Source organism: Ahaetulla prasina, chromosome 9 (genome assembly GCF_028640845.1).
Source record: "Ahaetulla prasina isolate Xishuangbanna chromosome 9, ASM2864084v1, whole genome shotgun sequence".
NCBI classification, from domain to species: domain Eukaryota; kingdom Metazoa; phylum Chordata; class Lepidosauria; order Squamata; family Colubridae; genus Ahaetulla; species Ahaetulla prasina.
In genome coordinates this window covers 22,037,254-22,053,690 of record NC_080547.1, presented here as the reverse complement: position 1 = coordinate 22,053,690, position 16,437 = coordinate 22,037,254, and the positions used below count along the sequence as shown (strand labels likewise).

At 40.0% G+C, this 16,437-nt stretch overlaps 1 protein-coding gene across 1 annotated transcript in view; it reads right to left on the bottom strand.

The window, feature by feature from the left end:
• The window catches only part of KIRREL3 (kirre like nephrin family adhesion molecule 3), a 483,489-nt gene that overhangs the window by 409,017 nt on the left and 58,035 nt on the right, over positions 1-16,437 (bottom strand). Inside the window, exon 3 of the mRNA XM_058194674.1 lies at positions 9,882-9,959. Coding sequence (XP_058050657.1) covers positions 9,882-9,959 — 78 coding nt within the window. The remainder of the gene's footprint in view (positions 1-9,881; positions 9,960-16,437) is intronic.

Sequence of the window (16,437 nt, the reverse complement as noted above, 5' to 3'; positions counted from 1 at the left end):
TTTCCTGCTGCTCTTTTTAATTCCCACCAATCTTACTTTTGCCTTTTTTTCAAGGCAAGTACACGCTGGAAAAAAAAAAAATAGCAGTGAACTCCATTATACCATTTTCCTCATTGGGGAATGGCTTTGGCACCTATGTTTGCTCTAGAGATGTTCCAGAAAATAAAATGATGAGGACTCCTCCAACCTCTTAGTTCTTGACTGTTTTCTTGCAGGTGACTCAACCTAGGTAACATCATCATCATCTTGAGCAGGGATGATGTTGTCTCATTTGGGTAATGAAACATCTGCAAGAAAACGAGAAAGCTCAGAGAGCACCAAGGACCCCTCATTTCAACCCTGAGCTACAAATGTTCTCCTTTGTAAAAAATGATGCTTGTTTCATAGCATGCTTGCTATGTCTGTCTGTCCGTCCGTCTATCATCTGTCTGTCTGTCTGTCTAACTCTCATTTCTCTCCTCTTTCTCTCATCTCTCTAACTATCTATCTCATCTCTATCATCAACCTACCTACCTACCTACCTGACTACCTACCTGTCTCATCCCTTTTTCAATCTGTCTGTCTATCTATCTCATCTTATTTATCTCTCATCTACCTACCTACCTACCTACCTACCTACCTATCTCATCTCCCTTTCAATCTGTCTGTCTGTCTATCTATCTCATCCTATCTATCTATCTATCTATCTATCTATCTATCTATCTATCTATCTATCTATCTATCTCATCTCTATCATCTATCTTGCTACCTACCTACCTACCTACCTGACTACTTACCTCTCTCATCCCTCTTTCAATCTGTCTGTCTATCTCATCTCATCTTATCTATCTATCTATCTATCTATCTATCTATCTATCTATCTATCTATCTATCTATCTATCTATCTATCTATCATTATCTCATCTCTCTCTACCTACCTACCGACCTGACTACCTATCTGTCTCATCCCTCTTCCAATCTGTCTGTCTATCTATCTCATCTTATTTATCTCTCATCTATCCACCTACCTACCTACCTACCTACCTACCTACCTACCTACCTGTCTCATCCCCCTTTCAATCCATCTGTCTATCTTTCTCATCTTATTTATCTCTCATCTACCTACCTACCTACCTACCTACCTACCTACCTACCTACCTACCTACCTACCTACCTCATCTCCCTTTCAATCTGTCTATCTATCTCATCTCATCTTATCTATCTATCTATCTATCTATCTATCTATCTATCTATCTATCTATCTATCATCTATCTCATCTCTATCATCTCTCTACCTACCTGACTACCTACTTGTCTCATCCCTCTTCCAATCTGTCTGTCTGTCTCCCTATCTCATCTTATTTCTCTCTCTCTCTCTCTCTCTCTCTCTCTCTCTCTCTCTCTCTCTCTCTCTCCCCATCCATCCATCCATCCATCCACCCATGAAAATAAGCAGTGCCCTCCAACTGCTCATGGTGGCTAACCATCTGCACAAGGAGCCCCAGTCATGCTTCCATCAACGTCAATAGCCTTCCATCTAATTTTCTGAGCCCACCAACAATGGCATCCATGTTTTATTTATTCTTGAACGTGTCTCCTTCATAATTAGACATATCAGAAAACTTCAAGCAATAAGAGAAAAGTTATGGACCCCTGTCAAAATATTATTTTTCCACTGAGTTGCCTTCACAAAAGCTTATATAAAATATTTTGCTAAGTTAATTTGGCAGAACAAAATAGAGGTTCTGCTTCCTACTTTTTAAGGAACTGTGGATTCTGATCAGCAGCCACAGATGTTTCTTCATGCACCGCTAATGATGATAGCATTAAATCACCCATAAAGCAAACTACATCTTTAGAATCTTCTCAATTTCCAGAGGAAACAACAATTGGAGACAACCATAGGAGAAAAACAACCACCACCATAGGGGAAAAAATGCTAACGTGTGGCTCTATTGGTTTTTAAAGTTAATATAACATGAAGGCCTTTTCAAAAGAAAGGAAAAAGGGTGGATTCTTTCTTACAGTTGGTGTGGGATTTTGAAATTTATTGAAATCTTGGTCTGCTGTTTGTTTCATGAAAGCATTTTGAATACTGACAGAAACCTTATGCAAAAATCAGAAAAAGACATGAGAGAAATAAGCGATGCTAATGGAAATTCCCCCTCTGGGAGAATTTACTTGGCAGGCCACATACCAGCTGCATAAACAAAATGGCTGCCAGGTGCCTAAAGAAATTACATTTACTGTATAAAGATAAGATCTAAGATTCAGAGCGGTATAATTGTCAGGAAGTGCCACATTATTCCTCACTGAGAATCATGTGTTCCAAATGTGGAAGTTGGAGACATATCTTAAATATTTATTTTTGAGATGGGAAATAACCAGGCAACCTGATGGCTTTAGATTAGTTTTAAGGATATTAAGAAAATGGTAGAATAAGGGGAGAGCAAATCAATGATGACAAGAAACAAAAATGGACATATTAAAAAGTCAAACATGAATTTGAATGGGTTTTTAATTTTATTAACTGAAATCTAAGCCTCATGGCAACAGGCGACACCCTTTTCACATAATCAGCTATGCTACATTTCAAAATATTGTTTGGAAGAAAAGCAATATGAAAAAAAGCCACAAAATATCTTCACTGAATATAAAGGTGTACACAAGTTTATATTTAGCGAAGGGTGGATATATAAAGCAAAAATGCATATTTTCACCTCTGTGTGTTAGGGAAACTTTTGTATATAAAAAAAGAAGAAATGAAGAAGGAGCTGACATTTGGTTAGAACAGACTAAGGAACGCCTGTGAAAATCACAAGGATATAGACTGAACTCACTACTAATCGCATCCAGTGACCTCAATTAAAGCTTTATTTTGATGATCTGATCAGGAAATTTTTCACTAACTTAGCCCTGACATCAATATGATATTTCTATCCGCAACACTGTCCGAGACTCAAAGAACTACTCAAAGAAGACTACAACATTTGTTTGAGCGAGCCTACTTCAAAATTTTCCTTCTCTTAGGGAACTCTCCATAATTTCACAGAGCTAGTGGATTAAGAGACCTTTTGATCAGTTGGAGCAGAGAAAATTATGCAATCATTTGATTCTCCTTTTTTCCAAATATGGTTGCTTGAGCTTTTGATTTTTTTTTGGTTCTGTTTCCAAAGGTGATACGCAGACCCAAATAAGCATACAATTGCTTTATCTCCACAGATTCCTGTCACTTAAATCCAGTAAAGCTGTAGCTCTCTGTATTCCAATTAATATACTGTCTCTTCCAACAGCCTGCTTCCCTTTAGTTCTGTTTTTATTTTGCTATGACTCTGACATGTTTTATGCAACTAATCAAAGCAATCTTTTCTGTGCATTTTTATATGGTACATACACTGTTACTCCCTTGTCTTGATTCCATAGGTAATCTTCTATCCCAACTTTGAAATTCTGTTGTAAAGATTTGGACCCCTTTAATTGTTCACCTTAAAAGGCAAAACATCTTGGAAGGAACTACAGGGCTGATGAGATATAGCTCCTTCTGCACCATTCCCAACATTTAGGCATTTATATGAACATTTCAATTTCCATGGAGAAAATTTCTCAGAGCCTGAAGCCATGCTCTGTCAAAGTTTCAGGGCCTGGACTAAGTTTCATAACTGCAATTCTACAGAAAAAGTGTCTCTGTTATCCATGTGCATGCATGTTTTCAAACAAGGCCATCTACAGATTAACCGAGTTGGAAGGGACCTTGCAGGTCATCTAGTCCAACCCCACACCCAAGCAGGAGACCCTGTACCATTTCTGACAAATGGCAGTCCAATCTCTTCTGGAAAGCTTCCAGTGATGAAGCTCCCACAGCTTCTGAAGACAACTGTTCCATTGGTTGATCGCTGTCACTATCAGAACATTTCTCCTTATTTCCAGATTGAATCTGTCCTTGTTCGGTTTCCATCCATTATTCCTTGTCTAGCCTTCAGGTGCTTTGACAATTAGTGTGACCCCATCGTCTCTGTGGCAGTCCCTCACATATTGGAAGACTGCTATCATGTCTCCCCTGGTCCTTCTTTTCACTAGATTACACATGCCAAGTACTTGCAACCATTCATCGTAGGTTTTAGCCTCCAGCCCCCTAATCATCTTGGTTGCTCTTCTCTGCACTTTTTCTATGTGTGTCAGCTCTCAAAACAACTCTAGCTGAAGCCATATTTTACTTGCTTCATTTCTTAGTTCATACTTATGGGGGGGGAGGGGGAATGTAGAATGTTTTCCTCCAATATTTCACAAGAAGCTTCAAGGTTTTGGTTACCATCTTTAAAGCGCTCCATGGCATAGGGCCGGGTTATCTACGGGACCGCCTGCTGCCACCGACTGCCTCCCACTGACCCGTACGCTCCCACAGAGAGGGACTCCTTAAGGTGCCGTCCGCCAGGCAGTGCCGACTGGCGACACCCAGGGGAAGGGCTTTCTCTGTGGGGGCTCCCACCCTCTGGAACGAGCTCCCCCCAGGACTGCGCCAACTTCCTGACCTTCGAATCTTCCGCTGCGAGCTTAAGACACATCTATTTATTTGTGTGGGGCTGGCCTAGGGTTTAGTTTTTAAAAATTAGTTTTAAATGGGGTTTTGTACTATTTTAATCGATATTTTTAAATTTGGCCTAATGTAATAAGTTTTTTAAAATGTTGTTTTAACTTGTATTTATTCTTATGTTTTTTATGTTTTTATAAGGCTGTAAACCGCCCTGAGTCCTTCGGGAGATAGGGCGGTATAAAAATTTGAATAATAAAGAAAGAAAGAAAGAAAGAAAGAAAAATAAATAAAGAAAAGTCCTCCACTCCTCTGCTCGCAAAAAAATACCTTATACCACCAGACTTGAAATTCTGGGTTTAGAAAATTTAGAATTACGCCACCTTCGGTATGACCTGAGCATAGCTCATAAAATCATCTGCTACAATATCCTTCCTGTCAAAGACTACTTCAGCTTCAACCACAACAATACACGAGAACACAATAGATACAAACTTAAAGTGAACCGCTCCAAACTTGATTGCAGAAAATATGACTTCAGTAACAGAGTAGTTAATGCCTGGAATGCACTACCAGACTCTCTGGTCTCATCCCAAAATCCCCAAAACTTTAACCTAAGACTGTTTACTGTTGACCTCACCCCATTCCTAAGAGGTCTGTAAGGGGTGTGCATAAGAGCACCAGTGTGCCTACTGTCCCTCTCCTAATGTTCCCTTTAACTGTATTCGTTTTATGTATTCAGTTCATGCTTATATTTATATATATTATTGAATATGTACTCAACAAAATAAATAAAAAAATAAAAAAAAATGTGCCAGACAAAACAACCATAAGGCTCCTGAGAACCAAGGTCAGATCAATGTGCCCTAGCAATGGCAGGAGGGACTACTGAGAAGTCCATTACTGGCTTGGTTGGCTAACGTCACCTGTGACACAAGGGGGGTGGCCAGTGACCTGTGACATAGGGGGGGGGGTGGCTATTCTTTAATTATGCCAAAATTACTCAGTATTGGTTTCACCTCTGACCGTGCCAATATGATATACTCAATAAACAGGATTTTTGAGGAAGCCAAGGCCTCAAGAGTCTTGAACTGATTGGGAGATAACAGAACCAGCAATTACATGATGTGTAGGCAAAGGCCAATTTTCCAGGTCACTGCTGAGGGGTGGGTTGCTGGGGGTTCGCAGGGGTTCGGGAGAACCTCTAGCTAAGATTCTGTGAAGTTCGGAGAACTCCCAAATCCCACTCCTGGCCTCACCCAGCCACCCCACCCCTCCCCTCCCCTCTCAGGAGTCCCCACACAGCCTGTTTTGGGTGCAGGTAAGTGCAGGGCATACACGGAGGCTCAGGGAATACATCAAAATACTTTATGCCACCAGACTTGAAATCTTGGGTTTAGAAAGCTTAGAACTCCGCCGCCTTCGACAGGACCTGTGTTTAACTCATAGAATCATCTATTGCAATGTCCTTCCTGTTAAAGACTACTTCAGCTTCAATCACAACAATACAAGAGCAAACAATAGATTTAAACTCAATGTTAACCGCTTCAATCTTGATTGCAGAAAATATGACTTCAGTAACAGCTTGGAACACACTACCTGACTCTGTGGTCTCTTCTCAAAATCCCCAAAACTTTAACCAAAAACTGTCTACTATTGACCTCACCCCATTCCTAAGAGGTCCGTAAGGGGGTGCATAAGAGCACAAACGTGCCTACCGTTCCTGTCCTAATGTTTCCTTTCATTATATCCAATTAATATAGTTATTGCATGCTTATGCTTATATATATGCTTATATATTATATAGTTACTTTCATGCTTATGCTTATGTATACTGTTGTGACAAAATAAATAAATAAATAAAATTTAAAAAAAAACAGACCTACTGGAAGTTTGGGAAGCCCAGAAATGGGCCCATTTCCGGCCTCCAGAGGGCCTCTGGAGCCAGGGGAGGCCTTTTTTGCCCTCCAAGAGGCTCGAGGAAAGCCTCCAATGCCTCCCCCCCCATGCCGTGGTGCAGGAGGCTGACTAGGCCACGCCTACCATGGCCACGCCCACCCAGCAACTGGGCAGAGAACCCCTTGCTAAAATTTCTGAAGCCCAGCCTTGCCTTTGCTATACACATTTTCCCATTCACGCAACTAATATACGAGAAGACCATCCATTTTTATTTGAGCGCATCAATCAAAGCATGCTGTCATAAAAAAATAACACCGCCCCCCTCCCCAAATCTACTAATGTAAAGGTTTCTATAAGTGATGGGAAACCTATTTGTTCAACAGTGGGTCTCTTTTTGAAAACATTTCTGGAGAAAGTTGCAAAGAATAAATATAATTCCCCCAAATGTCTGAATTGATTCATAAGGCTGGAGGGTACTACATCATTATACATAGCCTCTAACTGTCAGGGTTCATAACGGGATCAGCTGTCATTCTTGGTTTTCTGTATACTTAGCCCATTATTCAGGAATTGGTTTACTTGGCCAAAACATCTCAGACATGACTTAGCTATATTAGACTTTTTTTTATTGCAGGCAAGAATGAAACTATACACACAAAGACTTGCCCAGTGTAATAGACAGAAATCAAATACTTTAGAATTATATTCTATGGTTTAAATTCTAGGCTCTTTTCTTCCACCTTTTCTAGTCAATAGGTATTTGGATGTTCCCTTAATGGCCTTAGGATGCATTTTTTCCCCCTGTAACTATAATGTTTCTCTGTAGCCTTGAAACTGCTGGTACCTTCTTTGTCAGCAACATTTTTTTTTAATACCTTAGCAACTTTATGGCTGGATGAAGTACGGCTAGATCAAAAGCAACGCTGGTATCAAAAAGACGAGCTACTTTTAGCATGCTGTGAATTTCTAAATCCAAGTAAGGAAGAAGCTTTAAAAAACAGACCTACTGGAAGTTTGGGAAGCCCAGAAATGGGCCCATTTCCGGCCTCCAGAGGGCCTCTGGAGCCAGGGGAGGCCTCTTTTGCCCTCCAAGAGGCTCGAGGAAAGCCTCCAATGCCTCCCCCCCCATGCCGTGGTGCAGGAGGCTGGCCAGGCGACGCCTACCATGGCCACGCCCACCCAGCAACTGGGCAGAGAACCCCTTGCTAAAATTTCTGAAGCCCAGCCTTGCCTTTGCTATACACATTTTCCCATTCACGCAACTAATATACGAGAAGACCATCCATTTTTATTTGAGCGCATCAATCAAAGCATGCTGTCATAAAAAAATAACACCGCCCCCCTCCCCAAATCTACTAATGTAAAGGTTTCTATAAGTGATGGGAAACCTATTTGTTCAACAGTGGGTCTCTTTTTGAAAACATTTCTGGAGAAAGTTGCAAAGAATAAATATAATTCCCCCAAATGTCTGAATTGATTCATAAGGCTGGAGGGTACTACATCATTATACATAGCCTCTAACTGTCAGGGTTCATAACGGGATCAGCTGTCATTCTTGGTTTTCTGTATACTTAGCCCATTATTCAGGAATTGGTTTACTTGGCCAAAACATCTCAGACATGACTTAGCTATATTAGACTTTTTTTTATTGCAGGCAAGAATGAAACTATACACACAAAGACTTGCCCAGTGTAATAGACAGAAATCAAATACTTTAGAATTATATTCTATGGTTTAAATTCTAGGCTCTTTTCTTCCACCTTTTCTAGTCAATAGGTATTTGGATGTTCCCTTAATGGCCTTAGGATGCATTTTTTCCCCCTGTAACTATAATGTTTCTCTGTAGCCTTGAAACTGCTGGTACCTTCTTTGTCAGCAACATTTTTTTTTAATACCTTAGCAACTTTATGGCTGGATGAAGTACGGCTAGATCAAAAGCAACGCTGGTATCAAAAAGACGAGCTACTTTTAGCATGCTGTGAATTTCTAAATCCAAGTAAGGAAGAAGCTTTAAAAACATTTCTGAAGCCACCAGTTATTTGCTGGCTTGTTTTTGAATTTTATGTATAATTTGTCTCTCTTTGTACTCCAATGGAAAATGAGGAAAAGACAGAATATTAACTTCTATGGACAAAGAAAAGCAATTAAGAGAGCAGCTTCTGCCAATTTCTTATTTTTAATAGCAAGCACATTAAATATTGGTAGTATGAGAGGCTTTTTTCTATGAGATTTCGTTCTTTAACTGGAAGCTGCTTGGATGATGTTTTGCATTGCAAGTGTTTTTGATAGTTTAATTATTCTGCTTCTGAGTTCCATCTAACTATTCCAAGAGTAATCAAAGGTAGTGAGAACTCAATAAGTTAAGGAAATGATCAGCTAAATATCATTTAAAGTATATGCAATAGGAACATATATAACACCAATTTCAGGTTGTCTTCAGTAGTCTCCTCTCCATTAGTGTGCATATCTTCATTTTATCACTACGGTTTGGTTTCATGGGGACCAGTTGCTTATCTTCAGACAATGAGTAAGTAGACTAAGAAAGCTACTTCTCTTACTATGATTGCTATTTGCACATTAACTGCCTCTGATGAGCAAGCAAGCAAGCAAGCAGTACCAGATCATTAGATTTTGTCCTTGGATATGAATCTGGGTAGATACCAAGTCATGAAGATGCCTTGTGCCTGGTTATAAAAGTAGGAGATGAAAAGTAGACCTTTATTTATTCTAAATAGAGCTGGAAGGGACCTTGGAGGTCCTCTAGACCAACTACCTGCTCAAGGAGGAACCCTATACCATTTTCAGACAAGTGGCTATCCAATCTCTTCTTAAAAACCTCTAGTGATGAAGCACCCACAACTTCTGAAGGCAACTTGTTTCACTGGTTAAATATTCTCACTGTTAGGCAGTTTCTCCTTAATTCCAGATTGCTTCTCTCCTTGATTAGTTTTTATCCGTTGTTTCTTGTCCTGCCAACAGGTGCTTTGGAAAATAAGTTGACCCCCTCTTCTTTGTGGCAGCCCCTCAAATACTGGAATCGTGCTTTCATGTCACCCTTAGTCCTTCTTTTCTCAAGACTAGCTGTACCCAAATCCTGAAACCGTTCTTCATATATGTTTTAGTCTCCAGGCCTTTAATCATCTTGGTTGATTAAGATGATTTATCCTTTAGAGGATTTTTTTTAAATTCTTCTAATTTTAAATTCATATTAAATTCAATATGTAATATGGAAGCTTCCTTTAAAGAGGAACCTTCCATATTAATGTGGAAGACTTCTCTGTAGGCATTATAACAACAGATATGGGTCTGCCCCAAATACTTGGACAAGTAAAAATAATCTCTCAGATGCTTAGAAATAGAGACATTCCGGTCTTTTTTGAATTTGGGAAAGAAAAGTAAAAATTTGGGAAGAAAAGTAAAACCATGGCAATAAAGAAAGGTGGAAAATACTTGGAAAGGAAGATGTTACACTAACCTTCAGTCATTCGCCGATACTTCTCTTTGTACATAAATCCAAAGACCAGATAACATCCTCTTCTTGGGAGACCAAGTTCTACAAAAGTCAAAGCAAAGTATAGATCAATTGGCAAAATGGTTCATTACAAATCGCGTCTGCTTTAAATATATAGTGATATTCTTCAGTATAACAACATCGCCAAAAAGGCATTAAAAGTTGTAAACCTAATCTTGCATAGCATCTTCTCCGGTAAGATTACACTACTAATCATTTGCTAGATCAATTCTCGAATGTAGCTTGTCTGTCTGGAACCCACACTGCATATCGGACATATGACAATTGAGTGTGTCCAGAAATATTTCACAAGAAGAGTCCTCCACTCCTCTGCTCACAACAAAATACCTTATGCCACCAGACTTGAAATTCTGGGTTTAGAAAATTTAGAACTACGTCGCCTTCAATATGATCTGAACATAGCTCATAAAATCATCTGCTACAATGTCCTTCCTGTCAAAGACTACTTCAGCTTCAACCACAACAATACACGAGTACACAATAGATTCAAACTTAATGTGAACCACTCCAATCTCGATTGCAGAAAATATGACTTCAGTAACAGAGCTGTTAATGCCTGGAATGCACTACCAGACTCCATGATCTCATCCCAAAATCCCCAAAACTTTAACCTAAGACTGTCTACTGTTGGCCTCACCCCATTCCTAAGAGGTCTGTAAGGGGCGTGCATAAGAGCACCAGCGTGCCTACCGTTCCTGTCCTAAAGTTCCCTTTAGTTGTATTCATTTTATGTATTCAATTCATGCTTATATTTATATATATTATTTAATATGTATTTGACTAAATAAATAAACAAACAAATAAATAAACAAACAAATAAATAAATAAATAAATAAATAAGGAGCTAGAGCCCAGTACCCTTTGTTTTCAGAATATGAAAAAAAAATGGTAAAAGTCAGATTTCCGAAGGTATGGCGTTATTTTGGGGGGAAGATATGTACAACTATTTTCACTGATAGATGAAACAATTAGGAGGACAAATATAGAATAATAGGCACTGCTCAAATTCTACACATATTCTATTTCTAAAGACCCTCTGCATGCCTGCAGAGTTATTTCACACATCAAAACAAATGCATTTGTATTTGGGATGGAGCCTATCGCTGCAATCCATCTCTGTCCCCAGACAGTCGAAGATTGGGTCTTGTTATTCTGACTTCGAAATGATTCATTTATTTAGTTTACCAAAGGGTGTGGACAATCCCAGTGGTATCCCCGGTATTTTAATATTGAATGTGATATCTAAAGTGGAAATTAATTTATATCATCAATTTGAGCAGTGGTTAGCTGTCACTGCATCTTCAGCTGGAAATATTTATGAATTGGAGACCGTGACTCAAAATGTGAATGACTGAGTTAGCCTTCAGAACTGAAAACTGGGGAATTCCCCATCTGTGTTATAAAACTTGGTTGGTTTGCTTTTTTAAAGAGCCTTGATACTTTTTCTTCTTTTTTTAACTTTTTGAGAGGACTAATTATGAAAAAATCAGGGCTGATTTCAGTTTTATATTATTTTGCTAATCCTATCATGCTACCAAATCCCTTCGGTCTTTAAGCAGGTAGCTGGAATTGTGTGGGTATATTATTTCAAGCATGAATTCTCCTATCTCTTCCATCTGAAATGGGTATGGATTACTTTAGAAATGTCTAGGTGTTTTATCAGTGCCCATCCAGTTCACATTCCCCAACAGAAAGTCCTTTCCCTCCTCCAAAGGTTTGTTTTGGACGCCATGTTTACATCAAGGAGATGCTCAGTAAATCTCTGCCTTCAACAGATACAAGTAATGAGAGCTTTATAATCCCTTTCACTTAGCAGACTGTGTGATAAAATAGAACACGGAACCTGCGCGGAAATATAAATCTGTCTCCAAGCTCTCTGCATTATCAGAGCAAAATAGCTGTCCAGTAAAGTGGTTGAACATCAAGGCCCGATGAAGCCCATGGCTTTGATCTCTTGCTTTCTTACAGAAGGTATCTGGGCTATCAGCAAACAAGCAGAGAAATGGATTCAAGTATAGCTTTTTCTAAAGGAAAGAGCAGACGTATTTGTGGGAGTGTGTGGGTATGTGTATCACCTTACTCCCAAAACTGTGAGATCTCTCTCTCTCTTCCTCCCTCCCTCCCTCTATGTCTATGTCTATGTCTATGTCTATGTCTATGTCTATGTCTATGTCTATGTCTATGTCTATGTCTATGTCTATGTCTATGTCTATGTCTATGCCTATGCCTATGCCTATGCCTATGCCTATGCCTATGCCTATCCATCCATCCATCCATCCATCCATCCATCCATCCATCCATCCATCCATCCCTATGTCTATGTCTAGTCTATGTCTATGTCTAGTCTATGTCTATGTCTATGTCTATGTCTATGTCTATGCCTATGCCTATGCCTATCCATCCATCCATCCATCCATCCATCCATCCATCCATCCCTATGTCTATGTCTATGTCTATGTCTATGTCTAGTCTATGTCTAGTCTATGTCTATGTCTATGTCTATGTCTAGTCTATGTCTATGTCTATATCTAGTCTATGTCTATGTCTATGCCTATGCCTATGCCTATGCCTATGCCTATGCCTATGCCTATGCCTATGCCTATGCCTATGCCTATGCCTATGCCTATGCCTATGCCTATCCATCCATCCATCCATCCATCCATCCATCCATCCATCCATCCCTATGTCTATGTCTAGTCTATGTCTATGTCTATGTCTAGTCTATGTCTATGCCTATGCCTATGCCTATGCCTATGCCTATGCCTATGCCTATGCCTATGCCTATGCCTATGCCTATGCCTATGCCTATGCCTATGCCTATGCCTATCCATCCATCCATCCATCCATCCATCCATCCATCCATCCCTATGTCTATGTCTAGTCTATGTCTATGTCTATGTCTATGTCTATGCCTATGCCTATGCCTATGCCTATCCATCCATCCATCCATCCATCCATCCATCCCTATGTCTATGTCTATGTCTATGTCTATGTCTATGTCTATGTCTATGTCTATGTCTATGTCTATGTCTATGTCTATGCCTATGCCTATGCCTATGCCTATGCCTATGCCTATGCCTATGCCTATGCCTATGTCTATCCATCCATCCATCCATCCATCCATCCATCCATCCATCCATCCATCCATCCATCCATCCATCCATCCATCTATCTATCTATCTATCTATCTATCTATCTATCTATCTATCTATCTATCTATCTATCTTGTAGTGTGAAAAATAAGGGTGGAAAATTTCCAATGAAATCTACTTATACCGAGATGGAAAAAAAAAAGAAGGCACTCTGTCTCTGCCTGCTTAACAGAAAAACAGAGTTGGAAGGGACCTTGGAGATCTTCTAATCCAACCCACTTCTCAGGCATGAGATCCCATACCATTCTGGACAAATGGCTGTCCAAACTCCTCTTGAAAATCTCCAGTGATAGAGCACCCACATCTTCTGAAGGCAAGCTGTTCCACTGATTGTCAAGAAATTTCTCCTTAGTTCTAGGTTGCTTCTCTCCTTGATTAGTTTCCACCCATTGCTTCTTGTTCTACCTTCAGGTGCTTTGGACAATAGCCTGACTCCCTCTTCTCTGTAGCAGCCCCTTAGATATTGAACATTGCTATCATGTCACCCCTGATCCTTTTTTTTTCCATTAGACTAGACATATTCAATTCCTGCAACTGTTCTTCACATGTTTTAGCTTTTGGCTTATTTTCCAGTTTATTAGGGCCGAGGTTTACTCATTTAATGTAGTGAGGTATGCTAATTTTGCTTGTGATTCTTTTAAAGTTACATCTGTAATGAGAAAGCCACTGCATCTAAGGACAGGTTGATTGCAATTTCCTTAATCCAACTTCTTAGCCAAGACCAACCTCTCTGTCACTCATCTGTGATGAATAGCAAGGAGCCAATGGAGAGACATGAAAAATTAATTTTTAATTTCTATTAATCAGTGTGGATCAGTATTAATCCAATCCATTCTCACATTAGTAGGTAAGTGATGAATTTTTAAAATGGATTTTTTTTAAAAAAAATGAGCAAATGAAAAAGTCTCAATTTTTTCTTTTTAAAAAAGCAGTCACCTCTTCACACCACTTAGTTCTGCATGGCATTTAACATACAGCATCGCTGTAAAATGGTAGAAGTAAACAGACCACATATTTACTCCTATGAAAGCAAAGGCAAAGGTAAAGCTAAAGATTTCCCCTGTCCAGTTGTTTTCAACTGTAGGGGCTGATACTCATCTCTGTTTCTCAATCAAGGGAGCCAGCATTGTCCGAAGACACTTCCATGGTCATGTGGCTGGCATGAGGATATGCTGAAGTTGCCGATAACATTGTTACATTCCCACCTAAGTGGTACCTATTCATCTACTTGCATTTACATCAGGGGTGAAATTCAGCCGGTTCCTACCGTATCGCGCAATACGGTAGGGCCAACTGTGTGAAGCCCCACCCACCCACCCACACAGACGTCATGACATCCCTTTTTTTGGTGATAATTTTTAGCCTCTGTGCATGCGCAGAAGGCTTTATAGTGCATGCACATTTGCGAACAGGTAGGGAAGGTAAGTGAATTTCACCTCTGATTTCCATGCTTTCGAACTGCTAGGTGGGCAGGAGCTGGGGCTGGAATAGAGTAGAGTAGAGTAGAGTAGAGTAGAGTAGAGTAGAACAGAATAAAGGATAGGATAGGATAGGATAGGATAGGATAGGATAGGATAGGATAGGATAGGATAGGATGGGACCTTGGAGGTCTTCCAAGTCCAATCCCCTGCTTAGGCAGGAACTCCTATATCATTTCAGACAAATGGTTGTCCAATCTCTTCTTAAAAACCTCCAGTGTTAGAATATTCACAACTTCTAGAGGCAAGTTGTTCCACTGATTAATTGTTCTAACTGTAAGGAAATTCCTCCTTAGTTCTAGGCTGGTCTCTCCTGGATTAGTTTTCATCCATTGCTTCTTGTCCTGCCCTCAGGTGCTTTGGAGAATAGCTTGACTCCCTCTTCTCTGTAGCAGCCCCTTAGATATTGGAACACTACTACCATGTTACCACTAGTCCTTCTTTTCATTAAACTAGACATACCCAGTTCCAGCAAACGTTCTTCATATGTTTTAGCCTCCAGTCCCCTAATCATCTTTGTTGCTCTTCTCTGCACTCTTTCCACAATCTCAGCATCTTTTTTACATCATGGCGAGCAAAACTGGGTGCAGTATTCCAAGTGTAGCCTTACCAAGGCATTCTAAAGTCGTATTAACACTTCACGTGATCTTGATTCTATCCCTTTGTTTATGCAACCTAGAACTGTGTTGGCTTTTTTGGCAGCTGCAGCACACTGCTGGCTTGTATTTGAGTGATTGTCCACTAGGACTCCAAGATCCCTCTTACAGTTGCTACTATTGAGCAAGGTAACACATGTACTGTACCTGTGCATTTTGTTTTTCTTGCCTAAATATAGAACTTTACTTTTTTCACCACTGAATTTGATTTTGTAATCAAAAGTAAGGGACCTTGGAGTCCTAGTGGACAATCACTTAAAGATGAGCCAGCAGTGTGCAGCAGCTACCAAAAATGCCAACACAGTTCTAGGCTGCATTAACAGAGGAACAGAATCAAGATCATGTGAAGTGTTAATGCGACTTTATAATGCCTTGATTAGGATCAGGAGCTCACCCCATTGCACAGCTCTCGGGTCTCGAACCCAGGCTTTCAGTTTTCAGCTGACAAAGCTCAGTGTCTTTAATCACTGAGCCATCACACACACACACTAAGCATTTAATAAACTACTAAGGTATCAAAATGTTATTTAAAAAAATACTAAATTAGCCTAACCTTATCAACCACACTAAATAATGACTTTGGAAATGAACAAATCAACCCCCTTTCACTTTAATTGTGAATTGTAATTGCATAATTATTATCATCTTGTTTTGCACAGTCCTGTTTACTGCCGCTGACTATGCTGGTAATTATTAAATTACAAAAAGATCTATATCCAAAAAAAAGAGTCCCAGCATGTCATTCAAAAAGATACACATAAAGTAAAATGCCTAGGCTGTATCAACTCCATGTTGAAACCAATGGGTTGGTGAATTTTGCAAATTCCGTGAAGAGCTGAAAGTGCTTAACTTAGAAACACAGATAAGAACCAGTTGCAGTGATGGGATTCAGCCGGTTATGTCCGGATCACACGAACCGGTAGTGGCGACTGTGCGAGGCTCCGCCTACCTGCCTGGATGTAATGCGTGACAATTGCGCATGCGTAGAAGGCCGTGTGCATGCACAGAGGTGGTGCGTGGGCTCACATTTGCAAACCGGTAGGGAAGGTTAGTGAATCCCACCTCTGGCCAGTTGGCCTTATATTTGTTTTCATTATATTTGTCGTGTCCCACTCCTCCTCTGACAGCTGGGTCTGGGAAGTCTGTATTAAGCGTGGCCACGAAGCCTCTGCAGCTTTGCCAAATTCCTGTCAGAGTTCTCAGGGCAGGCAGG